The sequence below is a fragment of the Balaenoptera musculus genome, chromosome 10 (genome assembly GCF_009873245.2).
Source record: "Balaenoptera musculus isolate JJ_BM4_2016_0621 chromosome 10, mBalMus1.pri.v3, whole genome shotgun sequence".
Classification (NCBI taxonomy): domain Eukaryota; kingdom Metazoa; phylum Chordata; class Mammalia; order Artiodactyla; family Balaenopteridae; genus Balaenoptera; species Balaenoptera musculus.
The window spans coordinates 2213757-2232045 of record NC_045794.1 but is presented as its reverse complement, the minus strand read 5'-3'; the positions used below and the strand labels follow the sequence as shown (position 1 = coordinate 2232045).

Here is an 18289-nt window from a genome sequence, read left to right as displayed (position 1 = left end):
CCACATGGTTTGGGAGCCCATCTTTCCTGGGGCTTGTCTTTGCTTTCCTTTAACTCCTCCATGAACCCTGCCCAGTGCTCCAGGGATCCCCTTCTCTTGCCCTGTTCTGCAGCATTCTAGAGCAGCCAGCCTCACTGGCCACACTGCACAGCCCTCCTCTCCCCCAGGTGACGCTGGGCATAGAGGCCCAGCAGCGAGTGTCCGTGCTCCAGGATGCCATGAGAATGGGCAGGAGGAGGTCCCCGCCCTCTGTGCCTTCCCTCATCCGGAGTTGTTCAGCCTCGTCTGGAGCTCCTGAAGAGAACCTGTTTTCATTACCCTGTGATGCCAGAGCATTTGGCTACATAAGACCCTAGAACCTTCCTTTTCTTGCATGGCTTCCCACTTCATCCTCCCCATTCTGTGGTTTGCCATTCATCATCCTTGGAAGTTTTTCCTCTCCCTGAAATTACAGCCCAAGCCGCTTTTAATGGTTGTGCTCTGTTGCTTCTTCTCACTTTAGGGACCAGCAGCACGAACACCGTTGGGGGGACCGTGAACAGCCAGGCCGCCCAGGCTCAGCCTCCTGCCATGGCGTCCAGCAGGAAGGGCACGTTCACAGATGACCTGCACAAGCTGGTGGACAACTGGGCCCGAGACGCCATGAATCTCTCAGGCAGGAGAGGAAGCAAAGGACACATGAGTTACGAGGTCAGTCTGCCCCTTTTGCCGTTTTCCGGATCCATCAGAGTATCACTGAGCATGTGTCTCGCTCATGTCAGGGACCTTCTTCAGTAGCTCATGAGTTTTAACACTTTTTTAAAAACAAGACAAAAATCACCCCAGGTCCCCTTTTAGTTTTCCTGCCCTGAATCCCGAGCTCTGTATGGTCAGCCCAGTGTTTTCTTCCCTTTTCCTTTCACACTCTGAACTACACACACACGACACCACCCACCTCCAATCAGAACAAGTATTTGGTAAATATAAAGAGCCAATAATTATGATGGAAGGTTGTCTGGGTGTTGTTTTCACTGTCCCCTGCAAGATGAAAGCAGCCCGCTTCTGGAATTCTGTCTCAGTCCCACCCATTTCACACCCACACCAGCTTCACAGGGCGTTGTTCTCTCCTCAGGGCCCTGGCATGGCAAGGAAGTTCTCCGCACCTGGTCAGCTGTGCGTCTCCATGACCTCAACCCTGGGTGGCTCCGCCCCCATCTCTGCAGCATCAGCTACCTCTCTAGGCCACTTCCCCAAGCCCATGTGCCCCCCACAGCAGTACGGTTTCCCAGCCCCCCCCTTTGGCACGCAGTGGAGCGGCACGGGCGGCCCAGCAACACAGCCACTTAGCCAGTTCCAACCTGTGGGAACTGCCTCCTTACAGAACTTCAACATCAGCAACTTGCAGAAGTCCATCAGCAACCCCCCAGGTTCCAACCTGAGGACCACTTAGACCTAGAGGCGTTAACGGAGTCGATTTGGGGGCAGGAGGTGGAATGGTGAGGGGCAGGTGGGAGGGGGATGGGAAAGTAGCCTATATACTAACTACTAGCGCTGCGTTTAACTGGTTATTTCTTGCCAGACAGGAATGTGTTTAATACCGCTTAGAGCCCTCAGAGTGGAGAATCTCCCTCTGCTTTCACCATTTATTGGAGTGGGATGAGAAGGAAAGAAAGAGCAGGTTCCTTGTGTATGCTTTGTTATCTCTCCCCAACAGTGAGCGCTCGGAAAGAGAATCGTGTTGATCAGAAAGCTTCTCGAGAGCTCAGTGGAAAAGCAAAGCCCATCTGCGTTCTCAAGTAGTGGGGCTCTTAATCTTGGTACCCACCCCAAGTCCCTTATCCCCTCAAGAACATAAACCGCAAGACAAAAAAATTAAACTATTGGGCTCTCTCCTACCCTGTCCCCACCCCAGCCAATCTTTAGAACCCAGTGAAAACACCAGGGGACTGAGGTTTCAACCCTTTCTTACGATAGGTCATTAGTGCTTTAAGCAAATGATATTCGCAGCTTTGACTGCAGCATTAGCCATTAGGAAAAAAAAAATTAAGTTCCCTGCGGACATGTAACTTTGCCATCAGTTTTGATGTGGAAACACTGTGATATATAAATGTTGTTGGACAACAGTAGTTTAAAGAGTAAAATATGAAAGGTTTAAAAAGTTGAAAAAAGCTAGCTCTGTCCTTTACCTATTGAGACTTTACTTTCTCCTTTGTATTTGCATTGTATTAGATAAATAAATGTGAATGTAAAATTGTATAAATTACTGTACTTGAATACTTCTGTTCTCCCAGTATTGCTTGCTGGATGTCTTAGTGCCTTGGACTTCTATCGCTTCTGCCGTTAACACCAACTGCTCATCAGACCCCAGTCAGCACAGGGCACATGGAAGGGAACCTTGGGTCCATGTGACCCAGCAGTGGATTATGCAATAAGGAAATTGAAAGAGTATTTTTTTTCAAGTCATTTAACAATTTTGTCTAGAGCAGGTGTAAGATGAGCAGGTGAGAAGTTGACAGTAGTGGTTAAAAGCAGAAAACTCTGTTTCAGGACAGGTGAGGAGGGGTGTTGTCACAAAATCGGGCAATTTACAAGATTGAGCGTGGTGTGCAATAAGTGATGAAAGAAAAAGAAAGACTACAGGATGGGAGAACAGACTTGTTTTGAAGATAGGTGATGCTTGTCCAGTGGCTGCCATAAGCCTTACTTACCTGAGCTGGGCTTGAGCAGAGGAGACCTGGAAGAAATGGCTGAATATAAAGGGAAGGGCACGGGGGGCGCTAGTTTTTAAGCTGGGAAATGTGATAGTGAAATGTCACAGATGGAGAAAGTTGTTCTAAGAAAAATCATTTGGATTGCTTCCCTTTTGGTGCAAATGTACCGTGTATTTCTCAGCTTGGGGTACTGTAGTTTGTGGAAAGTGGACCCACATCTGAATTAAGCATTGTAGGAAAGAATGCTTATTCCTACCAACTTCCTATATAATGTCCAAATGGTTGCAGGATCATAATCTCTTGCGCCACCTTATTTCTAGAATTACAGCTGATATTCTCACGTTCTCTGTAAACAGATATTCCCCTGAAGTAATAATAACTGCAACCAACCAGTATTATTTAGTGCTGTGCCTAGTTGTAATGGGCAGTTCTGTTACTTTCAGAACTTTCAGGAGATACTCTCCTCATTGCCTGAGTTTGGGATCTCTGTTCTCCCAGAAGGTGGGGAAAGAAGCCAGGACTCTTAATTTTGGGGTGCTTCTTGTCTTGACTCTTGAGCTGGGAAACTGACCTATTTCCAACCTCTTACCCACCTCAGTGGCACATCCCAGGAATCCCCTTGACAGGAAGAGCCTGGATGGCTGTGCTGTCCTCCGTTGGTCATTTTCTTTGTTAAGTTGGCCGAGACCCCAAAGACGCAGATGAGAGCTGAAGGTTTTAGGAAGGTAGAAATGAAAAGGGCAGGCGTTCCAAGCTTTGCTTCGCAACTGTTTACTTACTTTTTCTCTGCTTATAATCCTCGGGAGATGACAAGAGTAAGGACAGAACAAGAAGCGCCAAGGAAGTGGGGAACGGACCCCTGGGCAAGGAGGCAGGGCTTTGCAGCAGAGGAAAGAGGAGCCAGAGTGCAGCACGTGACTATTTTGTTTCTTTGGTTTAATCATTTTGAGATCTCTTCACTCACACGTGGAAAGTAAGAACTGCTTTTATTTACTGTTGATTTTTTTCCCCCTCCTGTGGATGAAATAACTGAAGCCTAGAGGAATGAACCTAGTGCTACTGAACTGTTTAAATTATTTTTGTGTTAATAGTACACTTTGAGTATCTTTTTCCACATTAAAAAAATTCTTTCTGAATTATAAATGTTTTCCTTACATTATTTAACAGTGTACACTGTTTTAAAAAAAAAAACAAACTAAATTCAAACCTTGGGGATACTCGGTAGCCGGTCAACCCGTGCGTTTGGGATAAACCCCCGGGGGGTCGCGCTTTCTGCTTCCGTTTGTTACCTTTGTAGATGAAACCATTCAAATAAACCAAACTTGCTTTTCTTGAGCTGTGGGGTTTCATTTTCAGCACATGCCTTTTTCATGATCTCATTAGCTCTGATTTGACTTGTGTGCAATTTATAACTGGATTCCTATCTCCAGGACCTTTTTTTTTAACAGCAGTTCTGACCTGAACTAAGATGCTGCAGACAGGCAAGATATATTTTCTGAAGACCATGGTAAGGATATCAAAATCAGAAGATGAATCTATGCCCAAAGCTGTGCAGCTCAGGTGAGGTGGAGGGAGGTCAGGGAAAGTCCCCTGCTCATCTTCCAGAGGCGTGGCGGTGGCCTAGGGGCACACCTTCCCACAGATGGGCCTGTGCTCCAACAACAAACTCAAGACTGGGTACAAGGCCCAGCCCAAAATGCCCTTAAAAAGTAAAACTGCACACTCATTAGTTGGGGGAAAGGATTATGAAACATCCAAACACTAAAAGAATTTATGTTAAGGTGGGTGATAATCGCACATCCGAAACAGCTAAACAGCTGCTTATGTCACGCAGATTTTTGTGGTTTTCCAGTACATATAAACGTTGTTTACACTATAGCCTGTTATGTCTGCAATAGCATTATATCTAAAACAATATATACCTTTTTTTTTAAGAATATATTTTTAAAGAATATTTATTTATTTACTTGGCTGCACTGGGTCTTGGTTGTGGCATGCAGGATCTAGTTCCACTGGCCATGGATCGAACCCGGGACCCCGGCCTTGGGAGTGTGGAGTCTTAGCCACTGGACCACCAGGGAAGTCCCTGAAACAATATATACTTTAAAATGCTGTTGGGAAAATGCTCAACACCGGGTTGCCAAAAACCTTCAATTTGTTTAAAAAAAAAAAAATCTGCGAAGCGCGCGATAAAAAGAAAGAGGCATGCCTGTTACTTTGTTACAAAGTAGGATTTTATTTTGCTTTCTTAAAATGCCTTTTCTTTGGTCTTAGATTTTATTTCCTTATTAGGAAAAAATGGAGGTAGTTTCACAATGAGCCTATAAATGACAGATTGTTGTAGATGAGTGGCAGCGAAAGGGGTCAGAGGTCACACAGAGTGAGATACCGCAGGCCGCTGTCGAGGTTGGTGCACGGGGAAGGTGGCCACTGTGATTCCTAGAATTTCTACCTTTATTAACATAAAAGCTTAGGAATAAATAGTGAAGAGCCAAAGAAAAGGTGTTTGTTTGTTTGTTTAATCTCCGCAGGGCTTCCCAACCTGCCCAGCTTGATCTGCGTCAGGTTCCAATAGTGAAATCCTCTGGCGAAGTTGAGCATGAAGCAAGGTAAATCCCTGGAGGTAAAGCTCATTCCCTAGGAATGATGAGTCATTTCATGACCAAGAAGCAGTTTTTGAAAGTCCCTTTGTGACAGAATCCAGTGAGGTGACCTGAGCCTTGGTCAAGATGGATCCAATTTCCTTTTCTTCGTGTCCTGGTTCTTCCTATGTGAATCACAGTCTCCTATGGAAGAGAAAATTTTTCACATACAGCTGCCATGATTTAAAAATAAGGAGTAAACTGACTGACAGCTAATAACTTTTGAATCGTATTAGTTAACTGTCCTACTTTAAAGGCCAAGAATGAAAATTGTTATGAGGGGGACAGGTCCCTCTATTAACGCTGGACCAAGCTGCAGCAGAGATCGTGACAGGCCTGCTTTTAACAGGAAAGCTCTTAATGCAGCCATGCCTCAATGTCCCACTACTATCAGCTAGAAAGAGCTGCACCTCAAGTCAGGACCCCAAGGAAGACTTGAGACTCTCAATTCAGTTACACTGCATTTTCTTAGACTGCTCCTGCTCTGGCATGAGTCCCCTCTGACTTCTTAAAATGGAATGTCATTCTTTCTTTAAGATTCATAGGATTATACCCAGGTTCTCCCTTCCATTTCTGCTCCTAAAACACTTTGCTACCTGTTATGTGTTGGTTAAGGTGGTAAGTTTGAAGGTGCCAGGGTCCAGATTTTGCCTGTGGATTCTGGTGGCAAAGGCTCTGTGGGGTCCTGTTCCAGGTCTCCATCTCGTTCTTCAGGACGGAGGTGGCAGGGGCCTGTGGTGGTTCTGGTTTAGACAAGGGCTTGACCACATCGTCCCCTGCATCTAGAGCCATGTCCCACATTTCAAGACTGTCTGCAAGGACAGAGGTCACAATCAAATGCAGCATCAACAAACGAGGTGCTGGAAAAATAACAGGTCGTGAGAAATGCTGTATCATGAGAGCTCTATATGATGGCGTTGGGAATTTCTCTTTCCCCGACCCATGAAAGTGCACCAAAGCCTCTCTCGGGTCAGGACGGGAGAGGAGCTGCCTATGTGCTATCAGTCAGCACTTTCTACAAAACCAATGGAAATGAAGATATTTATGACTCTTTTGACATGTATTTGTGACGACGGAAAGTATACAGCACAGTAACTTACAGACACTTGATAGGTATTTACTGATTAGGACTGAAGTCATTCCTTTAGCCCTCCTGACCTGGAAGCACGTCTATCTGGGTGAGCGGCTCTGAAGCAGCAGTTCCGGCAGGTGGCACTGGTGGCAGCGCTGCTGCAGAGAAAAAAGGACAAAACCACGTAACCAAGCTGGGCCGGGGGCGGCCTTGGAAGTGCGTGCAAAGCCGCCTGGGGTTACACTCGTCGGCACGGCCGGCCAGCAGTAGAACTCGGGACCCTGCATCCTGGTCCTACCTACAGATCTATATAAAATAGGACTGACGATACTATAGTCTTTCTTCTCATCAAACTGCGGAAAAAACCTGAAAAGCTTGTTTCTCCTTTAGCAGCAGAAACGGAAGAGTTATTATAAGCCGTCTTGTCCAATTTTTACTATTTGAAGCTATAACCCTTGTTCAAACAAACAAAATCTTAAGCAGAAATGAATATGTAAAACCAAGATGATGACTGTGTGATTCGGGGTGGGGGAAGTCCTGGAGATGACGCCTCCTCCACCTCTGACCCCCAGAGCTTCCGCAATGGTTTGGAAGGTAAAGACCTAGAGTAATAATTCTTATTAAGAACATCCCCAGCACAGTAAGTTTTTTGGGTTTTTTTCCCCTACATTAACCTCAGCCTGCCAGTGCTGAGGGGAATTATAAAGAACTAAACATGAAGCAAGTCCTCTGAGCCTTCTTCGTAATTTTTAGGGAGAAGCTGGGCAAAAATCCACTTGGTCTTTCTTTGTTTCTAGTCTCTGAGAAAGACTCCAAAATAATCTGCATCTACTACTCCCACTGAACCTGGACTCTGAAATAAATGAAAGTTCACGGATAAAGAATTGCCAAAAACCCATTCTCTTCGAACCCAACTTTGCTTTATGTTCAGAGACAGCTCAGGGGCTTCCCTGCTGGCGCAGTGGTTAAGAATCCACCTGCCACTGGAGGGGACACGGGTTCAAGCCCTGGTCTGGGAAGATCCCACATGCCGCGGAGCAGGTAAGCCCGTGCGCCACAACTACTGAGCCTGCGCTCTAGAGCCCGCCAGCCACAACTACTGAAGCCCAGGCACCTAGAGCCCGTGCTCCACAAGAGAAGCCACCACAATGAGAAGCCCGTGCACCGCAACGAAGAGTAGCCCCCACTCGCCATAACTAGAGAAAGCCCACGTGCAGCAACAAAGACCCAATGCAGCCAAAAATTAAATAAATAAATAAATAAATTTATTTAAAAAAAAAAAAAAAAAAGCCCAGAAAGGCTTTCTCATGTACACGTGGCCAAAGTAACTGAGGCCAAAAAAAGCTCTGTCCCCTGAGACATCTAGTTTCAGGTTATGTGAGGGCCCGTCTCCTTCCCCCAAAAGACCAGTGTCTTCCTTTAGTCACGGGGAAACGCAAGGCAGGATGTGACGATTTGAGCCCTTGGCCGCCTCTGTGCTGTGCGCGGACCCGACCTGCTGCAGAGGTGGGGAGCAGAGTCGCCCCCAGAGCCCGCGCTCCGTCCTCTCACCGGGACCCTGCTTCTCGGCAGGTGGGCCAGACGGGGGTTCCTGGTGCTGTTTCTCCATCTGCTCCCGGAACCGCTGCTGCAGCTGTCTTTGCCGGAGCTTCCGCTGGTACGTGGCATCGCTCTCTGCGGCAGCAGAGGTCGGGCTTCTGCATCAGGAGAGCAACAGGGAGGTGAGTTCCTGAGTTAACTGGTGAGCAGCAACACACAGTTCCCAAGGGAGCACACAGGCCAGCCAGTGTGCTGGCTCTGAAGTGAAGGCAGGAGTGGGCGGGTGGGGGGAGACACCTGGGAAGGAGCAGGGGCAGGGAGGGCACGCGGCCCACACTCGGAGCTGCTGTCCTCGTCCCCGGCATCACAACATGGTGGCTTGGTCTGCAAGGGGACGTCACCTCCTGTGGTTTGGGGGGTCCCAGAGCCAGGTTCTGTCGGCAGCTGCTGTATCTGGCTTGTTCCACAGATGGTTCAAAGTCTTGTCTCTTTGCTTTAGTTAAGTCCACTTCAAGAGGCAGCTAATGAGGGAAAAAAGGGGAGAAAACTTCTTCCAACTGCTCTTCCCCTTCCTCAAGGATCTAGATACCTGAAAAATGGCATTTCACAATCCTCTATCCATCATTCCTTCTAGGTCCTAAGAAGCTGGGACAAGGGATCCATAAGTTCAAGTCATTTTAATTATATGAGGAATAAAACAATTTCATTTTCCACCTATGCCATTCTGTATTAATGAAGTTTTGATAAGGAGGAATCATACTTCAGTTTTTATTTAGGGTAAATGCTCTGTAAAATCTAATTTGAATCTTTTCTTGGCAACCGGATCTGAGGCTGTCTACTTTTTTTTTAATGGAAATGATCACACATCATCACACTACAGAAACCCAGAGATCTTTCAGTTGGGAGAACTTCTCTCTCAATTAATAATATGATGCTGATAGAATAAAGGAGTATGAGGGAGTGAGAGGACTACATTTTGCATAAAGATAACCTGAAAATGAAAATTATACTGTGAAATTTCGTACTGATATTGAGAAGTAAATAAGTTAAACCCTGGTGGCCTAGTGGTTAGGATTCTGGGCTTTCATTGCCGTGGCCAGGTTCATTCAATCCCTGGCCAGGGAACTGAGATCATCCTGCAAGCCACATGGCACTGCCGGAAAAAAAAGAAACAAAAAAAAGAGAAATGGGTTTATGCTACGACATGGATGAACCTTGAGGACATTCTGCTCAGTGAAACAGGCCAGTCACAAAAGGACAGACAAGAGATGACTCCACTGACACGAGGCCCTTAGAGTAGCCAGACCAAAGAGACAAAGTAGATGGTGCCCAGGGCTGTGTGGAGAGGGGTGCTGGCATCATGTTTAATGGGGCTAGAGTTTCAGTTAGAAGAGAAAAGAGCTACAGAGATGGATGGTGGTGATGAGTATCCCACATTCTGAATGTATTTAGTACCCCTGAACTGTACCCTTACAATGTCTAAGATGGTACATTGTGTTATGTATGTTTTACCACAATAAAAGAAATTGGGGGAAAAAATGAGCGCTGAAAAAATTTTAAAAGACTGATGATGCTAAGTGCTATTGAATGTATAGAATAATTGGAACTCATACACTGCCAGGTGGGAGTGGGAGTTTGTACAACCATACTGGAAACTGGAAGAATCTACTAAAACTAGGCATATGCCCAGCCCTCTGAGCCGACCCAGTAGTTCCCAAGGTAAATGGGTGAGTATGTGCACCAAGAGGCACACAGGAACGCTAACAGCAGCCCTGTATGCAAAACAACCAAAGGCTATGAAAACCTCAAATGTCTATCAAGTCAGGGTGGGAAAGTCAACTGTGGTAGACTCATGCAACAGAGAAGATACCACAGTGAAAATGCTACTACATGCAACAAGAATGAATCTCACACACATGTGGAATGAAAGCCAGACACAAAACAGTTCGTACTATTTGATCCCAAAAAGTACAGAACAGTCAAAACTAACCTATGTCGTCAAAAGTGGTTTTCCTCGGTAATGATGAGAAGGGGAGGGGTTGGCAGCAACTGCAAGGGACACACAATTGAGACATTCTGGGACATGGGGATGCTCCACCGTGACTCAGAGGCTGGTTATGTGGGTGTGTCTGGTCTTAGAATTCATCAAGCTGAACATTTACGATGTGTGCCTTGTCTGCATGTCTGTATGTACTTTTTAACACTTCAGTCACTTTTTATAAAGCATAAACTGTACAATCTCATTATATAAAGTTCAAAAACAGGAATAAATCTGAGACTAGAAGTCAGAATAAAAAAGTCAGGACAGTAGTTACTTTTGAAAAGATAAAATCAAGGTAGTGAATGGGAGGGGGCAAAATGGAGTCCTGGAGTGCTGATAATATTCTGTTTCCCTGTCTGGGATGTAAATAGCTGTGTTCACTTCTAGAAATCAGGCTGTGCCATTACGATGTATGCAGTTTTCTATATATATAGGTTGCACTTTGTTTAAAAAATTCATTAAAAGAAAAAAGTGACAAAGAAATGGAGAGTGACGTCAGCACACAGCAGACCAGAAGCTCCAAGTCTCTCTCACAGAGATACCAAGCTGACAGCAGTACACAGACCAGATACCTCTGTAAGAACCCCAGTGGCCAGGTGAGAGGCTACAGCACTCAGGCCAACCTAAAACCAAGACAAGATTCCAGCAAAGGAGGGAGCAAAGTTCACGGCATTCTGCATGCCTGCCTGCCCATGGCCATGCCCCTGCCCCTGTCTGGCACAGAGCAGTACAAACAGAGGAAACCTCCCACACTGGGGCGCTTCCCTCTGGATGGAAACGAAAGAGTGGACTGTGCATCTGAAGTTCTGGGGGCTTGTCTGGAGGCTGCCCAAGGCACTGGTTTCTGTCTCACCCGACGAAATGCTGACAGAATCAGGAGCAGAGTTTGAAAGTCACTAAAAACAAGAGGTGAGCGCCACAGCACATAAGAGCTGCAGTTCTGCAGTCAGATGCCAGAAGGAGAAGGAGACTGTAAAAGACTTGAGAGGTCCTAGAACCTCCAGCTGGGCTGACTGTCACAGATCTTCCCCTGCACAAAGCCAGTACAGAAAGACTGGGAGAGGTGGTTGTTTTTTCAAATGCCCAGATCTCAGCAAAAGATCACATATAAAGAAACAGGGAGACATGGCCCAGTCAAAGGAACAAAATGAAACTAAAAAAACTGACCCTGAAGAAATGAAGAGCTATAAGCTGCCTGACAAAGAAACTAAAATAACTCAAGGATGCTCAGTGAACTAGGAGATCACAGATAGACAACTCAATGAAATCAGGAAAATGATGATGTATATACAAAATGAGATATCAACAAAGAAAAATGACAACAAAGAAGCAAGCAAATTCTGGAGCTGAAAAATTCACTAGAGGCATTCTACAAGCAGATGTGATCAGGCAGAAGAAAGAATCAGCCAACTTGAAGACAGGTCATTTGAAATCATCTATTCAGAGAAGCAAAAAGAAGAATGAAGAAAAATGAGAGCTTAAAGGACTTATAAGGGCACTATCATGCTACATATTTTTTAAAAGTCTTAGGAGAAGAGAGATTACTGGTGAAAAACTTCCAAAATCTGAGGAAAGAAAAGATGTCTAAATTCAAGAAGCTCAAAGAACTACATCTAGGATGAGCCCAAAGAGAACAAGGCATATTATAATCAAAATGTCAAAAGTCAAAGACGGTACAACAATGAACTATCAGAAAGAGAAATTAAGAAAACAATCCTACTTACAATTGCATCAAAAAGAATAAAACACCTAGGAATAAATTTAACCAAAGAGATGAAAGACCTGTACTCAGAAAACTAGAAGACACTGATAAAGAGGTGGATACAAATAAATGGAAAGATATTCCATACTCATGAATTGCAAGAATCAGTATTATAAAAATGTCCATACCCGAAGCAATCTACAAATTCAGTGCAATCCATATCAAAATTCCAAAGGCATTTTTCACACAAATAGAACAAACAATCCTAAAATTTGTATGGAACCACAAAAGACCCTGAGTAACCAAAGCAATCCCGAGAAAGAAGAACAAAGCTGGAGGCATCACACCTCCTGATTTCAAACTACCTTACAAAGCTCTAGTAATTAACAGAATGGTATCGGCACAAAAACAGACATAGATCAATGGAACAGAATAGAGAGCCCAGAAATAAACCCACGCATACATGGTCAATTAATTTATGACAAAGGAGCCAAAAATATACAATGGGGAAATGACAGTCTATTCAACAAAACTGTAAGAAACTGGAGAGTAGGGACTTCCCTGGTGGCGCAGTGGTTAAGAATCCACCTGCCAATGCAGGGGACACGGGTTCGAGCCCTGGTCCAGGAAGATCCCACCTGCCGCAGAGCAAGTAAGCCCATGCGCCACAACTACTGAGCCCTGCGCTCTAGAGCCTGCGGACCACAACTACTGAAGCCCATGTGCCTAGAGGCCCTGCTCCGCAACAAGAGAAGCCACCGCAATGAGAAGCCTGCGCACTTCAACGAAGAGTAGCCCCCGCTCGCCGCAACTAGAGAAAGCCTGTGTGCAGCAACGGAGACCCAATGCAGCCAAAAATAAATAAATAAATAAATTTATTAAAACAAAAACAAAAGAACTGGACAGTCACATGCAAAAGAATTAAAATGGACCACTTACACCATACACAAAAATTAATGTTGGATTAAAGACCTGAAACCATAAAACTCCTAGAAGAAAACACAGGCAGTAAGCTCCTTGACATTGGCCTTGATGGTAATTTTTTTGTATTTGACACCAAAAAGCGAAGACAACAAAAGCAAAAATAAACAAGCGGGACTATATCAAACTAAAAAGCTTCTGACAGCAAAGGAAACCATTAACAAAGTGAAAAGGCAACCTACTGAATGGGAGAAAAAGTTTGCAAATGATACAACTGATAAAGCATTAACATTTAAAACATATAAAGAACTCATACAACTCAAAAGCAAAACCAAAACAAAACAATCCAATTAAAAAATGGGCAGAAGATCTGAATAGATATTCTTTCAAAGAAGACATACAGATGCCCAACAGGTACATAAAAGATACTCAACATCACTCACCATCAGGGAAATGAAAATCAAAACCACAATAAGATAGCACCTCACACCTGTCAGAATGGCTATTATCAAAAAGACAAGAGACAACAAGTGTTGGTGAGAATGTGGAGAAAAGGGAACCCTTGTGCACTGCCGGTGGGACTGTATGAGAAAAACTATGGAAAACAGTTTCCTGAATAAATTGAAAACAGAACTACCATATAATGCAGCAGTGTCACTTCTGGGTATTTATCCAAAGAAAAGAAAAACAGTAACCCAGAAAGATATGCTCCCCCATTTTCACTGCAGCATTATTTATAACAACCAAGACATTGAAGCAACCTAAATGTCCACTGATAAAGAATGTAGTATATATATCTACAACAGAACATTATTCAGGCATAAAGAAGAAAATCTTGCCACCTGCAACAACATGGATGGATCTTGAGGACAATTTGCTAAGTGAAATAATTCAGACAGAAAAATAAATACCATATGATCTCACTTCTATGTGGAATCTAAACAAACAAAAACTGAGCTCATAGATAAAGAGAATAGACTGGTGGTTGCCAGGGGTGGGGGGTGGACAAAATGGGTGAAGGGTGTCAAAAGGTACAAACGTCCTGTTATAAAATAAATAAGCTCTGGGGATGTAATGTACAGCATAGTGACTATAGTCAATAACACTGCACTGTATATTTGAATGTTGCTAAAAGAATAGATCTTAACAGTTCTCATCGTAAGAAAAAAAACTTCACCTATGTGTGGTGATGGATGTTAACTAGACTTATTGTGGTGATCATCTTGCAATATATAAAAATACTGAATCATTATGTTGTACAACTGAAACTAATATACAGGCATACCTCGAAGATATTGCAGGTTTGGTTCCAGACCTCCACAATAAAGCAAATATAGAAATAAAGCGAGTCACACAATTTTTTTGGTTTCTTAGTGCATATAACAGTTGTGTTTACACTATACTCTAGTATGTTAAGTGCACAACAGCATTATGTCAAAAAAAAAGCAATGTACATACCTTAATCAAAAAATAATTTATTGCTAAAAAATGCCAACCATCACCTGACAATGCACTTGCCACAAACCTTCAATTTGTAAAAAATGCAATTATCTGTGAAGTGCAATGAAATGAAGCACTATAAAACAAGGTACGCCTGTAATGTTGTATGTCAATTATATCTCAATTTTTAAATAAAAGTCAAAGACAGAGAAATCTTGAAGACAGCAAGAGAAAAGCAAATCATCACATACTGGAGTGCCTGCCTAAGATTATCAGATTTCTCAGCAGAACTCTTACAGGCCAAAATGGAGTGGGATGATATATTCAAAGTCCTGAAAGGAAAAACTTAGCGAAGAATAGTGTATCCAGCAAAAGTATCCTTCAAAAATGGAGAAACTAAGATTTTTTGCAAACAAACAAAAGCAGAGGGAGTTCATTACCACTAGACTTGCTCTACAACAAATGCTAAAGGGAGTCCTTCGAACTGAAACAAAAGGATGCCAGGCAGCAACATGAAAATAAAAAGTTCTCCAGTAAAGGTAAATACGTGGACAAAAACAGTAACCTGTATCACTATAATTTTGGTACATGGAATTTAAATGAAAAAAACCATTAAAATTATATAATGAATACAGATATTAAATGTAAAAACCATTAAAACTTTTGTAACTATAAATCTATGTTAGTGGACATACAATAATATGAAGATGTAATCTGTAACATCGATAACAAAGTGGGGTTGTAAAGGACTAGAGTTTTTGTATGCAATTCAAGTTATCAGTTTAAAATAGAATGTTATAACTTTAAAATGTTTTATATAATTGCGATGGTAGCCACGAAGAAAATATCTATAGGATATACACAAAAGTAAACAAGAAGGGAATCAAATCATGTTACTACCAAAAAATCAACACAACACAAAGGACAGCAGTAAGAGAGGAAAGAAGGGACAAAAAAAAAAGCTAAGCTACAGGACATACAGAAAACGATTAACAAAATGACAATACTAAGCCTTTCCCTATCAATAATAAATGTAAATGGATCAAACTCCCCAACCAAAAGCCAGAGATTGGCTGGATGGATTCAAAAAACAAGATACAACTACATACTTCCTACATTAGACTCACTTCAGATCTAAAGACATACACAGGCTGAAGGTGAAAGGATGGAAAAAGATATTCCATGTAAATGGTAACCAAAAGGGAGCAGGGGAGGCTATACTAATATAAGAAAAAATAGACTTTAAGTCAAAAACTGTTACAAGAGACAAAAGAGGACATTCTATAATAATAAAAGGGTCAATTAACTGTGAAGCTATAACAGTTATAAATACTTATATACCAAACATCAGAGCTCCTAAATATATAAAGCAAACTTTGACAGAATTGAAAGGAGAAATACACAGCAAGACAATAATAGTAGAAGACTTCAATACCCTGCTTTCAGTAATGGACAGAACCAAACAGAAGGTCAATAAGGAAACAGAAGATTTGAACACTACAGACCATATGGACCTAAGAGATATAGAGAATATTCCACCCAACAACAGCAGAATATACATTCCCCTCAAATACAAATGGAACATTCTCCAGGAGAGACCACATGTTAGGCTACAAAACAAGTCTTAAATTGAAGAAGACAGAAATTATACAAAAAAAAAATCTTCGCTGATCACAATGGAATGAAACTGGAAATCAACTGCAGAAGGAAAAATGGAAACTTCACAAACGTGGAAATTAGTATTTTCTTAAGACAACCAATGGGTCAAATAAATCACAAGAGAAATTAGAAAATATCTTGAGACAAATGAAAATGAAAACACAGCATACCAAAACTTACACTTTGCAGCAAAAGCAGTACTAACAGGGAAGTTTCTAGCTGACACAAGCTAGGAGAAGATAGGAAATAAAGCTTAGGGCAGAGATACATGAAACAGAGAACAGAAATACAATAGGAAAAAAAAAATCAACAAAACTGAGTTAGTTTTTTGAAAAGATGAACAAAATTGACAAACCCTTAGCTAGATTAAGAAAAAAAGAAGACTCAATAACTAAAATCAGAAGTGAAAGAAGGGACATTGCAATCGATGCCACTGAAATAAAAAAGATTATGAGAATACTATGAACAATTGTACACCAACAAATCAGATAGCCTAGAAGAAATGGATACATTCCTAAAACACACAACCTACCAAGACTGAATCATGAAGAAACAGAAATAGACCAGTAACTAGTAGAAGAGTGTATTAGTAAACAAAAACCTAACAACAACAACAACAAAAGCCCAGGACTAAGTGGCTTCACTGGAAAATTCTACCAACCATTTAAAGAATTAACACCAACCGTCAAACCCTTCCAAAAAACTGAAGAGGAGGGAACACTTCCAAGTTCATTCTATGAGGCCAGCATTATTCTGATACCAAAGCCAGACAAAAACACTATAAGAGGAGGGTGTAAAAAAAGACACTGCAAGAAAACTATAGGCCAATATCCCTGATGAATACTGATGCAAAAATCCTCAATGAAATACCGGCTCACCAAATTTAACAGCACATTAAAAGTATTATACACCATGACCAAGTGAGATTTATTCCTGAAATGCAAAGATGGTTCGACATCCACAAATCAATCAATGTGATCCATGAACAAAACCACCTGCTCGTCTAAACTGATGCAAAAAAAAAAAAAAAAAAAAATGTCTGACAAGATTCAATATTTTTTCATGATAAAAACATTCAACAAATTAGGAATAGAAGGAAACAACCTCAACATAATAAAGGCCATATATTAAAAGCCTACAGTTAACATCATACTCAATGGTGAAGACTGAAAGCTTTTCCTGGAAGATCAGGAACAAGGCAAGGATGCCCACTCTCACTACTTCTCAACATATTGGAAGTCCTAGCCAGAGCAATTAGGCAAGGAAAAGAAATAAAAGGAATCCAAATTGGAAAGGAAGAAGTAAAATTATCTCTGGTTGCAGATTACTTGATCTTCTATGTAGAAAACCCTAAAGACTCAACAAAAAAAACTGTTAGAATTAATAAACAAATCAGCAAAGTTTCAGGATACAAAATCCATATAAATAACAGTTGTGTCTCTATACACTAATAATGAACAATCAAAAAATTAAGACAACAATTCCATTTACAATAGCATCAAAAAGAATAAAATACTTAGTAATAAACCTAACCAAGGTGAAAGACTTGTACACTGAAAACTATGAAACATTGCTGAAAGAAATTAAAGATGGCACAAATAGATGGAAAGACTTCCCATCTTCATGAACTGGGAGACTTAATATTGTTAAGATATGCATACTACCAAAGTGATCTACAGATTCAGTGTAATCCCTATCAAAATTCCAATGGCATTTTTTGCATAAATAAAAAAATTCATCTTACAATTTATAAAGAATCTCAAGGGACCTCAAATAGCAAAAATAATTTTGAAAAAAAAAAAAAAAAGAACAAAATTGGAGGACCTCCTGATTTCCAAACATATTACAAAGCTTCAATACTCAAAACAGTATGATACTGCCATAAAGACAGGCACATAGGTCAATGTAATAATACAGAAAGCCCAGAGATAAATCCTCATGTATGACCAAATGATCTTCAGCAAGCGTGCCAAGACTACACAATGGGGAAAGGAGTCTCTTCAACAAACGATGTTGGAAAAACTGAATGTCCACACACAAAAGAATGAAGTTAGACCTGTATCTTACATCATATACAAAAATAAATTCAAGATAGATTAAATACCTAAATATAAGACCCAAAACTATAAAACTCAAAGAAGAAAACACAGGGGAAAAATTTCATGACATTGAATTTGGTAATGATTTCTTGGATATGACACCAAAATACAGGCAACAAAAAAAGCAAAAATATACAAATGGAGCTATATCAAACTTAAAAGGCAAGCTATGGAATGGGAAAAAAACTTTGCAATCATATCTCTGATAAGGAGTTAATAGCCAGAATATATAAAGAACTCCTACAACTTGACAACAATTAAATCAAATAGCCCAATTAAAAAATGGGCAAAGAACCTGAGTAGACATTTCTCCAAAGATGATACACAAATGGGCAATAAGCACATGAAAATATGTTCAACATCACTAATCATCAGAGAAATTCAAATCACACCCATTAGGATGGCTACTATCAAAAAAACAGAAAATAACCATGTTGGTAAGGATGTGGAGAAATCAGAACCCTTGTGCACTGTTGGCTGAGTT

The 18289-nt window shown here is 41.7% G+C and overlaps 2 protein-coding genes across 14 annotated transcripts in view; one reads left to right on the top strand and one right to left on the bottom strand.

The window, feature by feature from the left end:
- WNK1 (WNK lysine deficient protein kinase 1) overlaps nucleotides 1-4025 on the top strand; it is a 134174-nt gene extending 130149 nt beyond the window's left edge. Inside the window, 2 exon segments of the mRNA XM_036866518.1 lie at nucleotides 503-690; nucleotides 1112-4025. Of these exon segments, the coding sequence (XP_036722413.1) occupies nucleotides 503-690; nucleotides 1112-1429 (506 nt within the window). The 3' untranslated portion in view covers nucleotides 1430-4025.
- An 891-nt stretch (nucleotides 4026-4916) lies between these two features.
- The window catches only part of RAD52 (RAD52 homolog, DNA repair protein), a 75573-nt gene continuing 62200 nt past the window's right edge, over nucleotides 4917-18289 (bottom strand). For 10 of the 13 annotated variants that reach the window (XM_036866388.1, XM_036866391.1, XM_036866394.1 and 7 more), the window contains 5 exons: nucleotides 8241-8464; nucleotides 7956-8101; nucleotides 6491-6562; nucleotides 5929-6144; nucleotides 4917-5476 (listed from right to left, as the gene is read on the bottom strand). In XM_036866388.1, coding sequence (XP_036722283.1) covers nucleotides 5415-5476; nucleotides 5929-6144; nucleotides 6491-6562; nucleotides 7956-8101; nucleotides 8241-8464 — 720 coding nt within the window. In that variant the 3' untranslated portion in view covers nucleotides 4917-5414. Of the gene's footprint in view, nucleotides 5477-5928; nucleotides 6145-6432; nucleotides 6563-7955; nucleotides 8102-8240; nucleotides 8465-18289 lie in introns of those variants that run through there. The other 3 variants (XM_036866398.1, XM_036866402.1, XM_036866401.1) reach the window with 3 other exon arrangements.